At 39.4% G+C, this 21736-nt stretch overlaps 1 protein-coding gene across 1 annotated transcript in view; it reads left to right on the top strand.

The window, feature by feature from the left end:
- lgi2 (leucine rich repeat LGI family member 2) overlaps positions 1-21736 on the top strand; it is a 57160-nt gene that overhangs the window by 23138 nt on the left and 12286 nt on the right. Inside the window, exons 4-7 of the mRNA XM_003228524.3 lie at positions 2429-2500; positions 6239-6310; positions 15705-15874; positions 19194-19358. Of these exons, the coding sequence (XP_003228572.1) occupies positions 2429-2500; positions 6239-6310; positions 15705-15874; positions 19194-19358 (479 nt within the window). The remainder of the gene's footprint in view (positions 1-2428; positions 2501-6238; positions 6311-15704; positions 15875-19193; positions 19359-21736) is intronic.

Raw genomic sequence — 21736 nt, 5'->3', positions numbered from 1 at the left:
TTTCACCCACATCTATGGCAGAAATCCTCAGAGGTTGTGATGTTTGTTGGAAACTAGGCAAGTGGATTTTATATATCTGTGGAAGGTTCAGGGTGGGAGAAAGAACTCTTGTCTGTTGGAGGCAAGTATGAATTGATCACCTTGATTAGCATTGAATAGCCTTACAGCCAGAGGCGGTTCTACCACCAGGCAAACTAGGCATTTGCCTGTGGCGCCATGTTGTTGGGGGCGCTATCGAGGCAACTCCTGTCTCCTGCGGCAGAAAGGAGCCTAGGAAGACAATATGGTTTTTGGGAAGACTGTGAAGTAAGTATTGCTTATCTTACCTAACTTGGATGAATTAATTTAATGCATACACACTTATTTAATTGAATGTTCATTTTCTACTGTTACTTTTTAATTTATGGAGCTTGTTTGAATTCATAGGTGAGCCACTTTTGGCCCCATTTATGAGAAAGGAGGGAAATTGTTAAATAAGTCCTAGTACCTTCGTTTATAAGTAGATTTTCCCGAGGATTAAAGTTTTAACACCTGTATGCAACTATTTAGTTTAGCAGAGATATAGAATCTACACTTTCTAATGGATGTGCAAGGCAGAGATGGCAGTAATGAATGTCCAGCATTTCTGGAAAATGTCAGTTTGAGAAATCTGACATACATTGTCAGAAATAGTTGTACTGATTCAGACTACTGGGTCATCCAACTCAGCCTCCTCCTCTGTAAGAAGTCTAGGAAGCAAGGCAAGTGGGGCTTCCTTCCTGGGGGCATCCTTGGTTGGGGGGTGTTAGTTGGCCCTGATTGCTTCCTGTCTGGATTTCCCATTTTCAGAGTGTTGTTTATTTAGGCTTTTCCTTAATCCCTCCTTATTATCAAACATTTTTGCTTATCCAACACTTATTTTTCAGTGATTGTTTTTTTTTGGGGGGGGGGGGTGCGCCAAAATTACTGTTCGCCTACACTTGAAAATTACCTTGGACCGGCTCTGCTTACAGCTTCAAAGCTTGGCTGCTTTCCGCTTGGGGAAATCCTTTGTTGAGAGGTGATTAGCTGACCCTGATTGTTTCTTGTCTGGAATTTCCTGACCCTGATTGTTTCTTATCTGGAATTTCCCTGTTTCTGAGTGTTGTTTTTTATTTACTGTCCTGATTTTAGGGTTTTTAAATACTGGTAGCCAGATTTTGTTCATTTTCATGGTTTCCTCCTTTTTGTTGAAATTTTCCACATGCTTGTGGATTTCAACAGCTTCTCTGTGTAGTCTGACATGGTAGTTAGAGTGATCCAGTATTTTTGTGTTCTCAAATATGCTGTATCCAAGTTGGTTCATCAAGTTCTCTGCTCTGGCTGACTTCTCTGGTTGAGTTAGTCTGCAGTGCCTTTCATGTTCCTTCATTTGTGTGTTAAAAAAACTCTGAAATTAGGACAGTAAATAAAGAACAGTACTCAAAAACAGAGGAATCCCAGACAAGAAACAATCAGGGCCAGCTAATCACCCCGACAAAGGATTCCACCAGGCAGGAAGCAAAGCTTTGTAGCTGCAAGGCTATTCAATGCTAATCAAGGTAATTAATTGCAACATCCACACTTGCCTCTAACAGACAAGACTTCTCTCTCCCACCCTGGACAGATATATAAACCTCACTTGCCTAGTTTCCAATAAACCTCACAACCTGCCATAGATGTGGGTGAAATGTCAGGAGAGAATGCTTCTGAAATGTGGCCATACAGCCTGGAAAACTCACAGCAATCCAGTGATTCTGGTCATGAAAGCCTTTGACGACACATTAAGGCAGTGGCTCTCAACCTGTGGGTTCCCAGATGTTTTTGGCCTTCAACTCCCATAAATCCTAACAGCTGGTAAACTGGATGGGATTTCTGGGAGTTGTAGGCCAAAAACATCTGGGGACCCTAAGTTGAAAACCACTGCATTAAGGCATAGTACTTACATTGATCCATGGTTGAATCAATTCATATTTTCCTAGACTTATATATGAGATGTATATGGTAGGTCAATATAGTTGCAGTCATCTATTTTGTATCTTTTGCCTCTTTAAAATATAATCTGCATGAGAAAGTAGGAGCCAAAACAGCATGTAGTCCATATTGATTGAGAGATTCTTTGCTTTTACTTCAGCAACATAATCCCTTTGTGAAGGTGTGACTTTTAAATCCGAAGTAAAGAAACAAATTTGCAGCCGAACCTCTGAAGCTCACACAGGATTCCTCTGTTGCACATAAGGGATGACTCTCTTGAAGAACTTTCATGTTGTCAATCAAATCATATCCAACTCTTACATTTTTTAAAAAAGGACTCCATAGTCCTCAGTTTTCTTTGATATGTTTCGCTTTTTTATCTTCCTGAACTTCCTGCCTTTTTTCTATTTTTAAAATATGCTCTGAAAATAGTAACTCTCTTACTGTTCCCACATAGATTTATTGAAGGAAACAAAGTAGAGACTATTTCAAGGAATGCTTTCCGTGGCCTTCGAGACCTGACGCACCTGTAAGTCCTGAAAGACTAATCAAATGAATTTTAATTTTCATTAAATGATATTTTTGCTACTCACAACTAAGAGTAAGAATGGTATTATTCGGTCAAATGATAAACAGATAAGAAGGGAGTGTGCTAACTCTATCCCCCAATGTCCCTGGTCCCATCACCCTCCTATCTGCAGTCTGTGGTCTGATATGGTGAATCTTTGTTGTCTGTTGGGATTTTCTGTTTTGACTCAGAATCTTTAGGATTCCAACTTACTTCGAGAAGCTCCATGGATAAAAGAGATGGTCAATGTCAGATATCATGCATAGGAAGCTACAAAAGTATGAGGGTTGAATGAAAAGTAATGCCTCCACCTTCGTAACTCCTCAATAGATGGCAGTACTGGAATGCGGCAGGTACTGGCTTGTTCAGTAGACTTGGTGGGAAGCCTTAGCATTAAGCAGTTGTGATGTTAAGGTGCGAAGTATGGAACCCTGTGCAGACGGTCAGTCAAGGCGACTTAAGCAACGTGCAGTCATTGACAGCAGAAGGTGTCACCCCAAAGGAGATTCATCAGAGAATGCAAGCTGTTTATGGCGATTGTGTTGATGTGAGTACTGGGCATCGTTGCGCGAGTAAATTTAAAGATATTGAGGTGGGAACATCTGACTTGCATGACAAACGAAGAGTTGGACATCCTGTGACAGCAACCACCGAGTTTCACAAGCAAAAGGTTGACAGATTGATTCAGGACGATCGTGGTATCACTCAGAGAGAAATTTCAAGCATCATCGGCATTTCTCAAGAACGTGTGGGTCACATTATTGCTTTGCTTGGCTATCGGAAAATATGTGCACGATGGGTACTGTAAGACGCTGGTTGTGGAAACAGAGTGTAGACTTCTTCCATGACGGCTTCAAAAAACTTGTTCATCCTTGACATAAATGTATCCAATTGTCTGGTGATTATGTGGAAAAGTGAATAGTGGTAGTTAAAAAGCACATTCTAAGGATTATTTCTGCATTTGATTTATTAAAATATTCCCATCCAAACCCAAGTAACGAAGGTGGAGGCATTACTTTTCATTCAACCCTTGTAATACTAAAGGAGGGGGAGCAAGCACCTCGCCCTCCTTACATGTTTACTGAACACATTTAGGAACATCTATATTACTGTACCCCATGATATTCTTATGGACAAGCTATCAAATATGGGTTACTGTTAGGTGGATTTGTAACTGGTTGAAGGACCGAACCCAAAGAGTATTCACAAATGGTTCTCTTCACTCTGATGTGACTGTTGGGAGCCATGGGGCTGGGTCCTGAGACCATTGTTGTTCAACCTATTCATTAATAATTTGAATGTCAAAATAGAGAGGATAATTGTCAAATTTGCAGGTGACACCAAATATCAAGGGATAGCTGGAGGGCAGGATCAGAATTCAAAATGACTCTGGTAGACCGAAGAGTTGAGCAAAAGCTCACAGAATGAAGTTCAACAAGGATAAATGTAAGGTTGCAGAAATATAGAATGGTCTTGACTTGGGGACAGTACATGTTAAAAAGAATCTAGGGGTCTTGGTACAGATTGGTGACGGCTATCTCTTGGGAATGCCTTCCTGGGGTGTCCTGCATGGCAGGGGTTGAACTAGGTCATAGAATCATATAATCAGAGTTGGAAGAGAACTCGTGGGCCATCCAGTCCAACCCCCTGTCAAGAAGCAGGAAAATCATATTCAAAGAACCCCTGACAGATGGCCATCCAGCTTCTGCTTAAAAGCCTCCAAAGAAGGAGCCTCCACCACAGTCCGGGGCTGAGTGTTCCACTGCTGAACAGCTCTCACAGTGAGGAAGTTCTTCCTAATGTTCAGGTGGAATCTCCTTTCCTGAAGTTTGAAGCCATTGTTCCATGTCTGAGTCTCCAGAGCATCAGAAAACAAGTTTGCTCCTTCCTCCCACTGACTTCCCCTTATGTATTGATCCATGGCCTTCATCATGTCTTCTCTCAGTCTTCTCTTCTGCAGACTAAACGTGCCCTGATCTTTAAGCCGCTCCTCATAGGGCTTGTTCTCCAGACCCTTGATCATTTTAGTTGTTCTTCTCTGGACACATTCCAGCTTGTCACCATCTCCCTTCAATTGCAGTGCCCAGAATTGGACCCAGTATTCCAGGAGTGACCAAGGAGGAATAGAAGGGTAGCATGACTTCTCTCGATCTAGACACTATACTCCTATCTATGCAGGCCAAAATCCCATTAGCTTTTTTAGCTGCCACATCACGTACTGCTGTCAAGCCAGGCATCCCTCATTCTGTATCTTTACATTTCATTTTTTTCTGTCTAAGTGGAGTATTTGTCCCTGTTGAACTTCATTTTGTTAGTTTTGACCCATCTCTAATCTGGAGGCTCCTTCCTTGGAGGCTTTTAAGCAGAGGCTGGATGGCCATCTGTCGGGGGTGCTTTGAATACGATTTCCTGCTTCTTGGCAGGGGGTTGGACTGGATGGCCCATGTGGTCTCTTCCAACTCTACTATTCTATGATTCTATGATTCTATGATTCTATGTTAAGATCATTTTGAATTCTGCTCCTGTCTTCTGGAGTATTAGTTATCCCTCCCAATTTGGTGTCATCTGCAAACTTGATGATCATGCCTTCTAATCCTTCATCTAAGTCATTAATAAAGATGTTGAACAGAATCGGTCCCAGGGCCAAACCCTGCTTTGGGCACTCCATTCATCACTTCTTTCCAGGATGAAGAGGAAGCATTGGTGAGCACCCTTCGGGTTTGTTCACTTTGACCCTTGTGGCCTCTTCCAGTCTTATGGTCTCTTCCAACCTGTGATTTCATGATTCTACTTTGCATGGTTTTTATATATTCACTTGGCCAGCCCTACTATGAATCAGAGTGAAGTAGCTGCTTTGGGCAGCAAATACTGATGGTCAAGTAATGGATAGAGCTGTTCTATGATTGCCTAATGATAAATGTTTATTCACTGCCTTTTCAAAAAAAGCCAAGCTTCTGTCTAATTTGATAGATAACTCTGATCTTGGGAAATGGCTGTATGATAATCATATAGGGCCTATTTGTTGATCAGCCTTCTGCTAGCCAGTTTCTGATGGAAACAGGGAGGATTTGTTACTTTTGACCTTGAACCAAGCTCCAGTGCAGTACGTGTGGCCCAAAGGACTGAATATATATACATATTCACAGTTCATTGCCTAAGATAGGTAATCAATTTATAAGCGTAGTATGTGCAGTTTTCATTCTAAATAACAAAACACTGGGCATTCCACAGATATATAAACCCCACTTGCCTAGTTTCCAACAAACCTCACAACCTCTGAGGATGCCTGCCATAGGTGTGGGTGAAATGTCAGGAGAGAATGCTTCTATAACATGGCCATACAGTCCGGAAAACTCACAGCATCCCAGTGATTCCAGCTATGAAAGCCTTTGAGAACACACTGTCCAAAATCTTCTCTAAAGTAGCCCCATTGAACCAATGGGATTTACAATTGAGTTACCATTCAGCATTTGAGCCTGGTTGGGACTATTCATGGTAGTCACTACTTTTATGAACTAAGTCAAACCACTTTAGATTCTCATTAACTTTAAATAGATGTTTTGCTTCAGTCATAATCCTATTATTCATTGTCAACACTGAAAATTGGGCGGCATCCAGAACATTACATTAGCCGAATCTTGCTGTATCTAGTTATTATCACCTCTCCAACTATTTTAACATCTAACTTCACTTTTCCAGGTCTTTGGCCAATAACCAGATTAAAGCTCTGCCAAGGGATGTTTTCGGTGATTTAGATTCTCTGATTGAACTGTAAGTAAAGCTAAGTGAAACCATTTTTATTATTTGTAAGCATACTCTTCTGTTTTAAAACCCAAATTCGGAACGCAGACTTGAATTCAGCTGATATTTAAAATGAATGCATCTGTTGAAATGAATTTTCTTGCAGACCTTACAATGCTCCACTTTTAAATAGATGACCTAGTAGAAAATTTTGCGTTACTTTATTGTTTTTTTTTAAGTAATTATTCAGACTATAGTAATGATAAACGTAGTAATACTCATGGAATTGCACCCACACATGGTAGATTCTTCGAAATCATTGGGACAATGGGTCTATTCAGTATTGATCCAGTGTTGATCTGTATTGATTAATCCTTTGTGTAAAGTTTGGGTTCAAATGACATTTTGCTAAATAAATATATATAATTGATTTTTATGTGCCTGTATATCACTTGAGTTCTTTGTACATAACTGCTAAAGACATGATGGCTCACAGTTAAACCTACCAACTGAAAAACATAAGCCCTGACCACACAAGAGGAACCAGGAATACAAAAGCTGGGCCCCAATCCAGGCTATATACACTCTGGTATTGCATTTAAGCTTTTCTAAGCATACATGATCTTATAATCAGAAGTATTGTCGGCTCTCTGCTCCCATTTCAATGGGGTGGTAAAGGCTTCAATCAGGCTTTGAAGGACCTCTCCAAGGTGCTGAACATGTATAGGTTCACTCCCAGGCAGCAAAGGCTGAATGGAAGCAAGCAGTTGCCTATACAAATAGGAGAAGTTACATTCTTAATTTTGCATTTTGTTAGCAATATGCCATATTGAATACGATGGGGCTTATTTTAATGAAGTGGGTACGTGCATGATTGCAAAGTAAATGAATTGTAGTTTGGGCTTGGTACCCATATGAGCCGCCCTGAGTTCCTTCGGGGAGATGGGGCATGACACAAAAATAAAGTTATTATATTATTACCCTTGTTGTGATTTCTCTGACTTCCATAAAAAGGAAAAGAGCAGCACAAGAAATGACACATCAAATTTTTGTTCCTTAGATATACAGTAGAGTCTCACTTATCCAACATAAACGGGCTGGCAGAACATTGGGTAAGCGAATATGTTGGATAATAAGGAGGGATTAAGGAAAAGCCTATTAAAAATCAAATTAGATTATGATTTTACAAATTAAGCACCAAAACATCATGTTATACAACAAATTTGACAGAAAAAGTAGTTCATTACACATTAATGCTATGTAGTAATTACTGTATTTACAAATTTAGCACCAAAATATCATGATATATTGAAAACGTTGACTACAAAAATGCGTTGGATAATCCAGAACATTGGATAAGTGAGTGTTGGATAAGTGAGACTCTACTATATTACAAAACCATCAGTATTGTTCCAAATGTAATCCCAAGCTTTTGAACCAAATCCATTTTAAATTGTTGGATTCTAGAGTGAATTTCACAATCTGATATAATTTTAAATTCTGGAAAAATAATCTGAGCCTGTTGGCACTTTGACTTCTGATCAGGTCTGGGGTGCCCATATCTTTTCCCCTGCAAGATGAGATGCATATGAGTTGGAGTATATCAGCTGTTGATGGGTATTAGTAGTCTAGAATGTCTAGAAGAAACTACATAGGCTTGTGCATTTTGGCTGAACCATGATCTGTTTCTGCTTGTCGGATTCTGATAGGCCCCCGTTTCCATTTTTGTGTGTCTTCCAAAAATGGGCGGGTAGCTGGATAGCCATTTTCGGGCTTCATCCAAAAAATATGGCTAGATCTGGTCCATTGGCAGCAATGGGGGAGCTCTGCGGGCTCCCCTTCCCATCATTTTAGGGCTATCGGGATGAAAATGACCACACTTGAAGGACACATCACCACTGTTAGCTCACCAAATTTCATAACATTTGGGCCATGCCTTGATTTTTAGGAATTTATTTTCTTTTTAGAAATAAAATGTCCTTAAAAAGAATCCCCGAAAGATTCTTGGCCCTGCCTCATAACTTCTCCAGAAGCAGGAGCAGGGCTTAAGATAACATCCTCTCTGGGTTCGTTTTCCTTCTGTTTGTGAAGGAAACCTGGATTTATGGCAAGGCCTTCACATAGCACCCTCTTTGGGATCCTTTCCCTTCAGTTTGTCAAGGAAACCTGGATTTATGGCAACAGCTTCACATAGCACCCTCTCTGGGATCCTTTCCTATCTTCTTTCAAGGGAGTCTGGGTCTGAAGAATAGGATTAAGGAAGCATCCTTTCTGGGACCCTTTTCTTAGACACAGCTTGAGCAAGACACGTCTATTCTGATTGTTTTTATTGCTGAGTTTTATATTGCCTATTGCCTGGGCTTGGCCCCATGTAAGCCGCCCCGAGTCACCTCGGGGAGATGGGGTGGGGTATAAAAATAAAATTATTATTATGATTATTATTATTATTGGCCCAACAGGCAGGGCTCACAGGAAAACCCCATGTGAACAGTACCAGGCAGTCTCTCTGCACCGCGTGGTGCCAAATAGGAGCTGAGATTAGCTGCCACGTGGTCCCATAATGGACAAAAAATGTGATGACTGAACCCTTACCATTATGGCCATCTGTCCAAGCTGAACAAGCCAGATTGGCCGAGGAGAAACAACCACTCTGAATCAATGCACAAGTCTACTGCCTAAGGTCCCATAGAGAAAATCTTTCTATGTTCTGCTCAGAAACTTGAAGCAAAGTGATAAGAATTTACCCTGTCTCAGTGGCTGCACTCTTGGTGAAGTTTGGATGGCTTTTTCTGTAATTGTCTTCTATTGACTAATTGGATCCATAACAAAACCCTCAGAACAGAACAAAACTGGCAGGCTTCTTGCCCTGTTTGGTAGATAATAGTTTAAATCTGGTCTATTTATGTCTTCTGTATTTGATATGAGATTCTGCTTTTATGATGTTACTGTGATGCTAGTTGTCATTATGTACTAAGTAATATGCATGCATTAGAAGCATGGGCTTGAGATTTCTCATGTTCTCATGTTCAATAGCAATGAGGTTTTCAGTCCAGAATTTTTCTCAACAAGCTTGTTTTATATTTCCAGTGCAAACTAAATGTTAAATAGGATTTCCTTATATTTTAATTTGGATCATTAAAAAACAACTAGAAACAATATTGGCATTCTTTCCCAACTTAGTTCCTTCTAGAGGTGCTGCGCTACCATTCTGATCATTATTAGACAACATACATCTCATAATTCTGCTGCAAGAAAGGACATGGGGTTCCTTCATGCTGTGACCCAAGAATAGAAAGTAGTCAAGAAGTTGAAAAATGACAGGAAGTTAAAGAGTTAAGTTTATCTCATATCCCTACCTCCCTCAACCCCATCTTTCACTGCAGCCTTCAAGGTTGCTTTTCGAGATTTTTTAGGAACAAGAGGAAAGCAACACAAAGCTGAATGCTAAGTGTTTTGTGATTTTCAGCCAGGGATTTGAAAAGCGTAAGCAGTATAGGAATGCAGTGCTGAGTCATATCCATGTTTCCCGACTCTGCGCTGTAAGAGCTATCCGAAAGTCTTGTTTAAGCATTAATTTGAGTGCATGAAGGAGGGAGCAGCTGTTCCAAAAAGCCACATTCAGCTGGAAACAGCAAAAATTTTAGCTCAGGAAGAGAGACCTCTCAAAGACATTTAAATCTCTGCCTTTTCATGAGTGATTCAAAGGGCATAGGTATAACACTTTGATCCCTCTTTCTTGCAATATACTAAGACAATGCAGTGGTGATAATGATTAAGATAAGATTCATATGGGATAGGGCTTGTAGTTTGTTGAGGTCCTACAGTTCTCTTTCTGAAAATGCTAGATTGCTCATGAGACTACACATCTTAAGATTACTCAAAGTGGAATAATGGCAGGATCAAAAATTATGACAGCATATTATAAAAAAGTGAATGACACCCCCCCCCCCCCCCGTTTTGATATCAGACCAAATTGAAGTCAAGTTGGAGAACCTGGGACAATTCAAATCTGTGTGGAGACAGTGGAGAGCCCATTCTCAGATTGCAAACCCCTAATATTTTACTTATTTGCTGTACTTATATCCTGCCCTTCTCACCCCGGAAGGGGGACTCAGGATGGCTTACAAACTATAGTAGCGTCTCACTTATCCAGCATTCACTTATCCAATGTTCTGGATTATCCGTCCGGATCCGCAACTGTTTCTCTAGGCAGCAAGGATTGAACTTTTTATGGATTTAATTTCTGACAATGTTGTTACTGTAAGTTCATTTTATGCAATTCTATCTTTATTTGTAGTCAATTTGTTAGTAGCCAATTTTTTTAGTCAATGTTTTCAATATATTGCGATGTTTGGTGCTAAATTCATAAATACAGTAATTACAATAGAGTCTCACTTATCCAAGCTAAACAGGCTGGCAGAAGCTTGGATAAGCGAATATCTTGGATAATAAGGAAGGATTAAGGAAAAGCCTATTAAACATCAAATTAGGTTATGATTTTACAAATTAAGCACCCAAACATCATGTTATACAACAAATTTGACAGAAAAAGTAGTTCAATATTCAGTAATGCTATGTAGTAATTACTGTATTTACAAATTTAGCACTAAAATATCACGATGTATTGAAAACATCGACTACAAAAATGCGTTGGATAATCCAGAATGTTGGATAAGCAAATGTTGGATAAGTGAGACTCAACTGTATTACGTAATGTCACCGTGTCTTGAACTGCTTTTTCTATCAATTTGTTGTAAAACATGATGTTTTGGTGCTTAATTTGCAAAATCATAATGTAATTTGACGTTTAATAGGCTTTTCCTTAATCCCTCCTTATTATCCAACATTTTCACTTATCCAAAGTTCTGCCGGCCCGTTTATGTTGGATAAGTGAGACACTACTGTATGGCAATAATTCAATGCCAGATTCAGACAATAACAATATCAGTAAAACACAATATTATAAAACTGTAAAAAAAATACATATCAATTAAAATAGTCTTTCAAATGATTAAAGCATATCAAACATATCAAAATTTTTAAATACTAGTCCTGTTCTAAGATTGAGCTCAACATTAGGGCTGAGATTAAAAGCCTGGTTTGTGCTGTAAATGAAAATGCAGCTGCTAGAATTTGCTAACATAATTCTGGCAAACAGGGCAGATTTTGAACAATAACTGGATTCTGAAGCAAAAATGGCTAGACCAGGGATTTTACTGATCATTTGACAATGCTAGTGTCACAAAGAGTTTTGGCTTCTGTTACCAGGACTCATTAGATTCCTTTTTTTAAAAAAACCCAGAGCATTTGGCAAAGCCAAGAAAAAGAAAAGTAGAAATATGAGACTAGGTAACAAGGAGCCAGAATGGCAACAGGCCAGGAGAAGTGTTGGGCACCGAAAGAAGGAACAGGCCAAAAAAATGAGAAGGAATGGATGACCGATATCGGTGAAGGAGGGAGGAATGGGCAGGACAGAAAGCTGTGCTTGGCTAGCAACAGCAGAAATGAAAATATATTGATTTGAAAGAACCAGCTACATCTTGGGCTGTAAGCTTTTGACCAAAAGTACTGAATAGTCATAAAACAGTACATACAGCAGTTACATATTTACTAATACTAATAGATCATCAGATGTAACAACAATCTAGTTATCTTCATACTGTCATGTTGACATTCTTGATACAGTGTCAATAATATGATGTGAAAGTTGTATTTATGGGGCCCTTTCATGTTACATAATAATAGCCACATGATTCCGTTTTAATTTCCATTGTGACATCCTGGGAATTGTTTAGGAAGGCATTAGAGCTCTCAGTGAGAGAATTCTAAATATCTCTCTGTAAAACTGCAAATTCCAGGATTCCCTGAACTATGGGAGTTAAAAGTGTTACATGATGCTACTGTTATGTTGTATGGACGGGCTCCTAATGACTAGTCACATCATCACAATGCCTGGCTGTTGTTTTTTTTCCTTTTGATTACTAAGTGCTCAAATGAAATCTTCTTGCTCTCAGAGAAAACATATGTGAGACATTTCATTCCTGTGAAATGTTCTTGGGTGGCCTATGGCTCTCTTATGATATGCCCCTTCCGTCTTTGGTCCTTCCACTTTTAGCACTGCTCTGATAACCATCAGGAAACACACTCTTAACCAGTTGAATGCTAATAATAATAATAATAATAATAATAATAATAATAATAATAATAATAATATCAGCTGATGACCCAAAATGCAGACTGTGCAAGGAAACCGACGAAACCATTGATCATATCCTCAGCTGCTGTAAGAAAATCACACAGACAGACTACAAACAGAGGCACAACTATGTGGCCCAAATGATTCATTGGAACTTATGCCTCAAGTACCACCTGCCATCAGCAAAGAACTGGTGGGATCACAAACCTGCAAAAGTATTGGAAAATGAGCACGCAAAAATACTGTGGGACTTCCGAATCCAGACTGACAAAGTTCTGGAACACAACACACCAGACCTCACAGTTGTGGAAAAGAAAAAGGTTTGGATCATTGATGTTGCCATCCCAGGTGACAGTCGCATTGACAAAAAACAACAGGAAAAACTCAGCCACTATCAGGACCTCAAGATTAAACTTCAAAGACTCTGGCAGAAACCAGTGCAGGTGGTCCCGGTGGTGATCGGCACATTGGGTGCCGTGCCAAAAGATCTCAGCCAGCATTTGGAAACAATAGACATTGACAAAATTACGATCTGCCAACTGCAAAAGGCCACCCTACTGGGATCTGCACGCATCATCTGAAAATACATCACACAGTCCTAGACACTTGGGAAGTGTTCGACTTGTGATTTTGTGATATGAAATCCAGCATATCTATCTTGTTTGCTGTGTCATAATAAAATAATAATAATAATACTTTATTTTTCTATCCTGCCACCATCTCCCCGGAGGGACTCGGGACGGCTAACATGAGGCGGAGTCCAACACAAAAACAAAGAATAACAAATTAAAACACATAGCAATAACTAAAAACAATAGTACAACAATCAAATAAAATAATCAGTTAAAAACATACCATGTAGGAAGACATAGAATGACCAAGTAAGTTAAGACAATAATATCAACATCACCACTATGGATAAAAGGGGTCGAGTGCAAAAAATACATAATTCCAAGGGCTTTTGATAAAGTGCATAGACAAGTGTCAGGGAGACGGCTGGGATAATGTGGGGTAATCTAATCATTGTGTCGCATTGTTAAAACTTGAACACCAGTATGGTATATAGCACAATGCAGTAGTTGATAGCTTATGAATCCATACTGCAAGTCAGGTTTGTTCTCATCCTTCAATTCAATTTGGCCCTTCTTGTGGAAAAAGAATGAGAAATTGTAAGTGGAAGCAATGTTTTCAAGTTGTCTTCAAACAATCTATCAGTCGGTATTTTGAGATTTGTATGTCACTGAATTCCTCCGCCTGTATTGTTCCATGGCATCAACCTATTGGGGATCCTGCCCAAAATATGAGATCAATTTGTGAGACAAAATATACATTTGGTTCCACTGTATAACCTACTATATAAGGTGCTGATAGGATAAAACCGCAAAATCGTCCTGATTAAGCAGAAGGAAATAGAGCTAAAGGAACTGTCCAAGGTGCTGGAGACCATAGGTTCTGCATAAATGGGGATGAAGTGGAACAGGTGGCCAGTTTTAAGTTATTGAGTGTCACTGTGAAGGAGGATCTGACCTGGGGGACCCATACGCCAGCATTGGTTAAGAGGGCCCAGCTGAGACTGTACTACCTGAGACTTCTAAGGAACTCCTTAGCTTCGCATTGATGTGGCATTGGGGGCTGTGCGGTGGTGGTGGGAGTGTAGAGGGATGAGTGTGTTGTTTTGTGATGTGTGCTGGAGAAAGCATTTGATTTCATTGTACAATGTACAATGATAATAAAGTTATTCTATTCTGTTCTGCATCTTGGAGAGCTCCTTTTGAAGATGATGATGATGATGATGATAATAATCCAGCATATCTATCTTGTTTGCTGTGTCATACAATGTCTTTGTGTCAATAATAATAATAATAATAATAATAATAATAATAATAATAATAATAATCTTTTATCTCCTGAGGGGACTCAGGGCAGTTTCCAACGATATGGCAACCATTTAATGCCAAAAGAAAACCACACAGTTTACATCTGGACAAGGCACATTGTTGTTGTTTATTAGTTTAACCTTGACATCTCACTAATAACCACATCCAATTTGCCCTGGCTCATAGATCTTACATTCCAGGTTCCTATAGTGTGCTGATCTTTAGAAATAACAGATTCATCATTCGCCTCCAGCACTGTCGGCTGTTAGTGTTCCTATCGGCTTTGAGCTAACTGCGTCATCACTTCTGGGGCTAGTTGAGCTTATCCTCTGTTCCTCCCCAGTAGCATTTTGACCATCTTCTGACCTGGGAGTCCCATCTTCTGATGGTATATCGACATATCTCTCGTTGTACTAATCCATTTAGTTTTCATGGCAAGAATACTGGGGTGGGTTGCTATTACCTTCCCCAGGGATCGTATTTATTCTGACCTCTCTGCCATGACCTTCCCATCTTGGGTGTCCCTTCATGGTTTAGCTCACGGCATCATTGAGGCGCACCACATCAAGGTAACAATCTTTTACAAAAATATGGCAACCATTTAATGCCAAAAGGAAACCATACAAACTGTTTATGTCAGGACAAGGCACATTAGACAATGTAAACAATCTAACTGTAACTTAATAAACAAAATGATGACAAATAAAATAAAGATTAATAAAATAAAAATAAGAAATAAAAATAAAATACAAACATGATTAAATCCAGAAACTCTGATAAAACACACTAAAATAAAATATAAAAACTGAATACACCAGAGCTCCATCAGGCAAGGTTCAGGAATCCAATGGCCAGGAATACTAAAATGGACCTGATTGGGTGAGAGGTGGTTCAAACAGCCCATCACAGGGCCAGGGAAGTGGATGAAGTCCTGGGAACTGGGTCTAGGGACTAATTCTTCACAAAAGCTTGCTGGAACATCCAGATTTTCAGTTCCTTATGAAAGCCGTACAGTGAGGGGGCTTGCCTGAGTTATCCAACGTCTAGAAAAAAATTACAGCCCCATTGATATGAAAGCTGTCAGTTGGTTGCCACTAATATAAGCATCACAATAACAAATGGGGAGCTCTATCATGTGCTATATCTTCCTTATTATCAATGGAACACATGTCGGGATACCATTTATTGCCTCCCCACTTTTTGATCACAACTGTGAATTGTTCAAATGCTTTTCAAATTAAATAATGCAAATAACTTTTTAAAATGTTTGGCTTTTATCTCAACTGCAACCGTTTCAACTCGTACTTTTGATCCATGTTCTGTGTTCCTTTTGTTCTGTGTTTCTTTTTAGAGATTTGAGGGGAAATAAGTTTGAGTGTGACTGCAGAGCCAAGTGGTTGTTTTTGTGGTTAAAGATGACCAATTCTTCTGTTTCTGATGTCCTGTGTGTTAGTCCAGAAGAATTTCAGGACAAGATGTTAAATGATGTCTCAAGTTTTGATGATGAATGTACCACTACAGGTATTTTAGAAAGAATATTTTATTACATACAAATAATGGTGAAGGTGTAAACCCAAAGACTGACATTTGTTGCACCTGATAATGTCTTTACAGAATCCTTTGTTCTATTAGAATTATAGCAATTCCCCTATTTTCAGTTTTCAATTACCACATTATTATTTGTACATGGGTGTTGATAATAGATTACCAGTAATCAAAAAACAAGTTGTTGCTCCCAAAGAACCCATTCTATACAGCTACTTAGTTGAGTATAAGTAGCAAAACATAGTAAAGTTAAAACATAGTAAAGGTAAAGATTTCCCCCTGACATTAAGTCTAATTGTGTCTAACTCTCGGGGTTGGTGCTCATCTCCATTTCTATGCCAAAGAGTCGGCGTTGTCCGTAGACACCTCCAAGGCCATGTGGCCGGCATGACTACATGGAGTGCCATTACCTTCCTATAGAAGTGGTATCTACTGATCTATTCATGTTTGCATGTTTTCGAAGTGCTAGGTTGGCAGAAGCTGGGGCTGATACCGGGAGCTCACTCCGCTTGCGAAATTCGAACTTTTCAGTCGGCAAGTTCAGCAGCTCAGCGGTTTAATGAACAACTTAAAAAATTGCAAGTCACTTCTGATGTGTGAGAATTGGCCATCTGCAAGGACATTGCCCAGGGGACGCCCGAATGTCTTACAATCCTGTGGGAGGCTTCTCTCATGTCTCCGCATGGGAAGCTGGAGCTGACAGACAGGAACTCACCCCTCTACCCGGATTTGAACTGCTGGCCTTTCGGTCAGCAGTCCTGCTGACACAAGGGTTTAACCAATTGCGCCACTGGGGATTCTAGAAAAAATATGACTTGCAACTATCTTTTCTACGTTTATATTTTTAGCCCTTACTCTTCTGTTTCTTTCTACTTTATCATCAAATAATATCATAAAATACTCATTCACATGACCAACAATAGTCTTAATTCCCTGCCTCCACAAATGTTAAACAAGGATTTCTAGTTTTAAAATACATTATTAATGATGTTTAATTAATCAAAGTAGATGATTTTCATTTCAGTGAAATTATTTAATTTTAGTAGGCTACAAGTCATCCCATTTTTGAGTGAATAATATTCTCAGAGTTCCTGGTGGCACAGCAGATTAAACCACTGAGCTGCTGACTGAAAGGTCGGCGGTTAGAATCCAGGGAATGGGGTGAGTTCCCGTTGTTAGCCCTAGTTTCTGCCAACTTAGCAATTCGAAAACATGCAAATGTGAGTAGATCAATAGGTACTGCTCCGGTGGGAAGGTAACGACACTCCATGCAGTCATGCCATCCACATGACCTTGGAGGTGTCTACGGACACTCTTCGGCTTAGAAATGGAGATGAACACCAACCCCCAGAGTCAGACACGACTAGATATAATGTCAGGTGAAAACCTTTACCTTTACCTAATATTCTCTCTGTTGTTGTGTTGAAGTATTCTTCCATGGTTCCTTTCTAGTTACTCATCCATCCAGAAATAGTTTGTGTATTAATTGGATATTGATCTTTTTTAAAAAGAAGCATCACATTTGAATCCATTAAAAAAAAACTTTTCACAAGTCACTGTCTTTTACTATGAACCCACCTGGTAAAATGGCAATAATATTAATAATATTGATTCATTTTAGTGCTTAAAAGATTTACTGAGAATGTAGGGAAAGCACATGCTAGGCTTCTAAATGCTAGGAAATATCCTTTTCCTTGATACTTTAGAATTGGGGTTTTTAACTTTGGTGGGAGGGCAAATTATGCCCCTTTTTGACAATCTGATAAAGCTATAAACACCCTTCCCAGAAAAGTGTACTTAAACACGATTTCCAAAGGAAGTGGCTTTATGGGCTCTCTGGGATTCCTTGCGCCTCAGGTTAAGAGCCCCTGCATTAAACAGTGTTTTGTCGTGTTTGGTTGGATGAAAACTTGTACAATCTTTGCTTGAAGGCTTTTTAGACATTGCAGTAACAAATGCAATCAAGCAAGGTGGCTTGGAGATTTTCCAACCTCACAGTTGTTATTTGATCTGAACAACAACAGGGGGAAAATAGTTGGTGCTTCAAAATGGATAAAATCAGCAAAATGTGTTCTAGTTTTCAAAATAGCAGCAAGAGAAGGAAAATGCTGAGAAAGCAGAACAATGCCATTAGTGAGGGAACAATCTTATAGCCTACCTCTCGAATGGAAATGCGATTTTTCCGACAGCATGAAGTAGAATACTTTAGTGTCCATGCCGTGAAACAAATTGCTGAGATGTCCTCCTTTGCCACTGATTTCTGTCGGTTCGGAACAAATTGGAAATATCATTTAATCTTCTCTCTATTAGCTTTTCTTCCCTTCCTTGTTCTTAACACAGCATAGGATAAACTGAATGTTTGTTCACTCATGCACCTTCAGAAAATTAGTTCAGAATTACTCAATATAGTCCCGAGGAAAGATGCAGAGCTTGAGAATACCATTGAAAACATTATCGCAACCAGTTTTAAATTGTACACATCTCACTGTCATTGCCAATGAAGTTGAGGAAGATAGATGAGGTGGTGTCATCTGTTGCTTTTTCTTGCTTGCATATTTCACTACTGCTCCTCAGAAATGTATAGACAGCAGATGTGATTTAAATCATTGCTTCTTAGACAGCTCACTGTTGGGATCCCAAAATTTTTTGGCAACAATAAAAGTTTTCTGAATGCCACCTAGTGTCTGTTTTTAGACATTTACACAAATTTGTTATGTAGTGTTTACATGTTCAGCTGTACTTCCTAAAAGGGAAAATTTTCCTGTTTGCAAACCTTGCATATGCTGGTTTAATAGTAATAATAATAATAATAATAATAATAATAATAATAATAATAATTTATTTTTCTATCCCACCTCCATCTCCCTGCAGGGATTCAGGGCCGCTAACACGGGGCCAAGCCCAAAGAACAAAAAATAAACAAAATAAAATACATGTAAAAACAACATCTTCAAGCAAATAAAAACACATTTAAAACCATAGTAATGCAAATAAATGTTTGTTTTTATATCTATTTTATATACCTATGTTGCCTGGGTCGTGTAAAAAATTATTGGGCCAAAGGGGTTGCAAGTGGAAAAGTTTAAGAAGCCCTTATTTAAATCACAAAAAATGGGCATAAGAGGGTGAAGGTGCTAAACTTTTACACCATCTACTGCTCTCCTCCAAAAAAATAAAGAAAAACTGACACCAAAGTGAGTGAGTAAGAAATCAGGATCTCATGTAGTTTCTTTCATGTTTTCTGCCATGTTGAATTGTAATGTGTGTTTTTTCCCAATTAACTATGTGATTTCAGATTTTGTGGTTCATCAGATTTTGCCCTATGAGTCGGTTTCAGTTGACACATTCCACTCCAAAAATGACGTGTATGTAGCCATTGCTCAACCCAGCATGGAAAATTGCATGGTATTAGAATGGGATCACATTGAGAAGAACTTCAGGAGTTATGACAACATTACTGGTAAAAACAAATAACATGTCTTTTTTGTGTTGGTGCTCAATTGCTTAAGGTTTCTGCTGCCAGCATTTTCTTTTTTATTATTGTATCAGGAAAATCAATGGGAATGGTCAGAGTTCCACTGGGGAACTACAGCATATTTCTTATGTGAGCAAGGTATATTGGGGAAATAGCAACCAATTTCTAATAGACCTCCTATTTGTCTTAAAATCATTGAAAGGAATTAGGAACTTGTTGAAATAATCAAAACCATGCATGTGAAAGTGAAGGGATTCCTCCTTTTTCTCTTTCTCCTTCTGTCACCACCTACAACATATGCATTGTTTTCCTCTACTTTCAGCTTCCCTTCAGTTTCTGTGTCTTCTAGCAATCCTCTTTCATTTCACACCCCGCAGATCAAAATAGATTTTCAAGTTACCAGTTGTTAGCTAATAAATGACAATGTGACACTTATTTAGCTGCAGCTGGCCTCATTATAATAAACAGACCCATTAGCATTCTTGAAACTGTTCCAGCTCAGCAGAACATCTCTTACTCATAAGGACACTCCTGCTAGGATATCTGTGCTAATGTTAGAGCAGATTTATTTTTCCAATGTCTTTATTGGTCTATGAAAGAAAACTTGGGATACAGCAAAGGGACACACAATTATGTCACATACACCTTCAGGACCTTCTCAGGGTGAGGCAGAAAAGAAGAATATAGATTTTTTCAGAGCATAAGCTGGGCCAAAGCATCTGAAGCAAAATTATGTATCAGAAAATATGGCAAAAGTCCAAGATTTTGGAATCTGAATTCCTGCGACATTTGAGGATCCATGTTTGGGAACTGTAGACACTTGCTCAGAGATTGTTTTTAATGGGGTTGCTGTGAGTTTTCTGAGATGTATGGCTATGTTCCAGAAGCATTCTCTCCTGACATTTTGCCCACATCTATGGCAGGCATCCTCAGAGGTTGTGAGGTTTGTTGACAACTAGGCAAGTGAGTGTCATATATCTATGGAAAGTCCCAGTTGGGAGAAAGAACTTTTATCTGTTTGAAACAAGTGTGAATGTTCCAGTTGGCTAGCTTGATTAGCATTTAACGGCCTTGCAGATTCAAAGCCTGGCTGCTTCTTGCCTGACAGATCCTTTGTTGGGAGGTGGTAGCTGGCCCTGATTGCTTCTTGTCTGAAATCAGGGTTCTTTCTCCCAACCTGGACTTTCCACAGATATATAAACCCTACTTGCCTAGTTTCCAACAGACCTCACAACTTCTGAGGATGCCTGCCATGGATGTGGGTAAAATGTCAGGAGAGAATGCTTCTGGAACATGGTCATGCCGCCCGGAAAACTCACAGCAACCCAGTGATTCAGGTCATGAAAGTGTTTGACAACACATTGGTTTTAATGTTTCTCTGACTAACATTTCTTCAGTCCAGTGATATATGCCCACAGCTAAATTAAAGTTTAACTTAACCAATTGTTAAACTAATCCAGGTACCGTACCAACATTGATGCTGTTTTCCTTCCCAGTAATAGTGTTAAGTTTACACATTTATATCTTTGGAAATAGAGGGTTTTTGCATCAATGCCCAGTCAAAGAACTCTATGTCTGAAAGGAATCATACTGTTTTGTGTAGAAGAAAGATAGTTATATCCATCTAAGAGTTTTCTCTTGTCTCACTTTGGATGTAGCTAGCTATTCTTAGAGCTACATTCACTTCCTACCACCAGAGTTCTCTTCCATCTCTGCCAAATAGACAACAACTCTGGCATCACACCTCAACTTATATAGCTATCTTAGGGCGGTTTCAGACAGTACTTTAATGCAAGTCCAGTCAGGTTTAAAAAACACATCCAGAAAGAGCATGCTTTTCTGGGCGGGGGGTGTCCAGATGCTCTGCTGGGCTTTCTAGCAGGGCACCAGGACATAAAAGAAAACCTCTTTAAAAAGCCTTTAAAACAGGAAAATAACTCACGTGGCAGCCATTTATATTTCTCTGAGGCTCTTCTGGCTTGTACCAATGATGCGCCAACAGAAGGGATGGGTAGGAGGAAACTCGCTTCTAGCTGCCAGGTGAGTTATTTTCCTGTTTCAAAGGCTTTTAAAGGTGTTTTGGTAGGGGGTAGGGGCTGTCTTGGGTTTCTTGGGCTCCAGCAGCCCAAGAAACCCAAGACAGATAGGTAGATAGGCACTGGAAGTCACGTGGCATGATCCCCGGTCCCATCTACACAGTGCTTGCAGCTGGAAAGACGCAGATCTTTCTTTTCCACTAAAAACTAATCTCAGCACAAAGCAGAGTTTTCCCCCTTTGTGCCATAAGCATTCGTATTTTGTGGGGCGTCATCTGGATACCCCCCACAAATATCCTGGAGGGTGTGCGTTTTGTGCCCTGTCTG

The sequence above is a fragment of the Anolis carolinensis genome, chromosome 5 (assembly GCF_035594765.1).
Source record: "Anolis carolinensis isolate JA03-04 chromosome 5, rAnoCar3.1.pri, whole genome shotgun sequence".
Taxonomy (NCBI): Eukaryota; Metazoa; Chordata; class Lepidosauria; order Squamata; family Dactyloidae; genus Anolis; species Anolis carolinensis.
The sequence above is the reverse complement of the archived record's forward strand: the minus strand, read 5'-3'. Positions and strand labels throughout refer to the sequence as shown.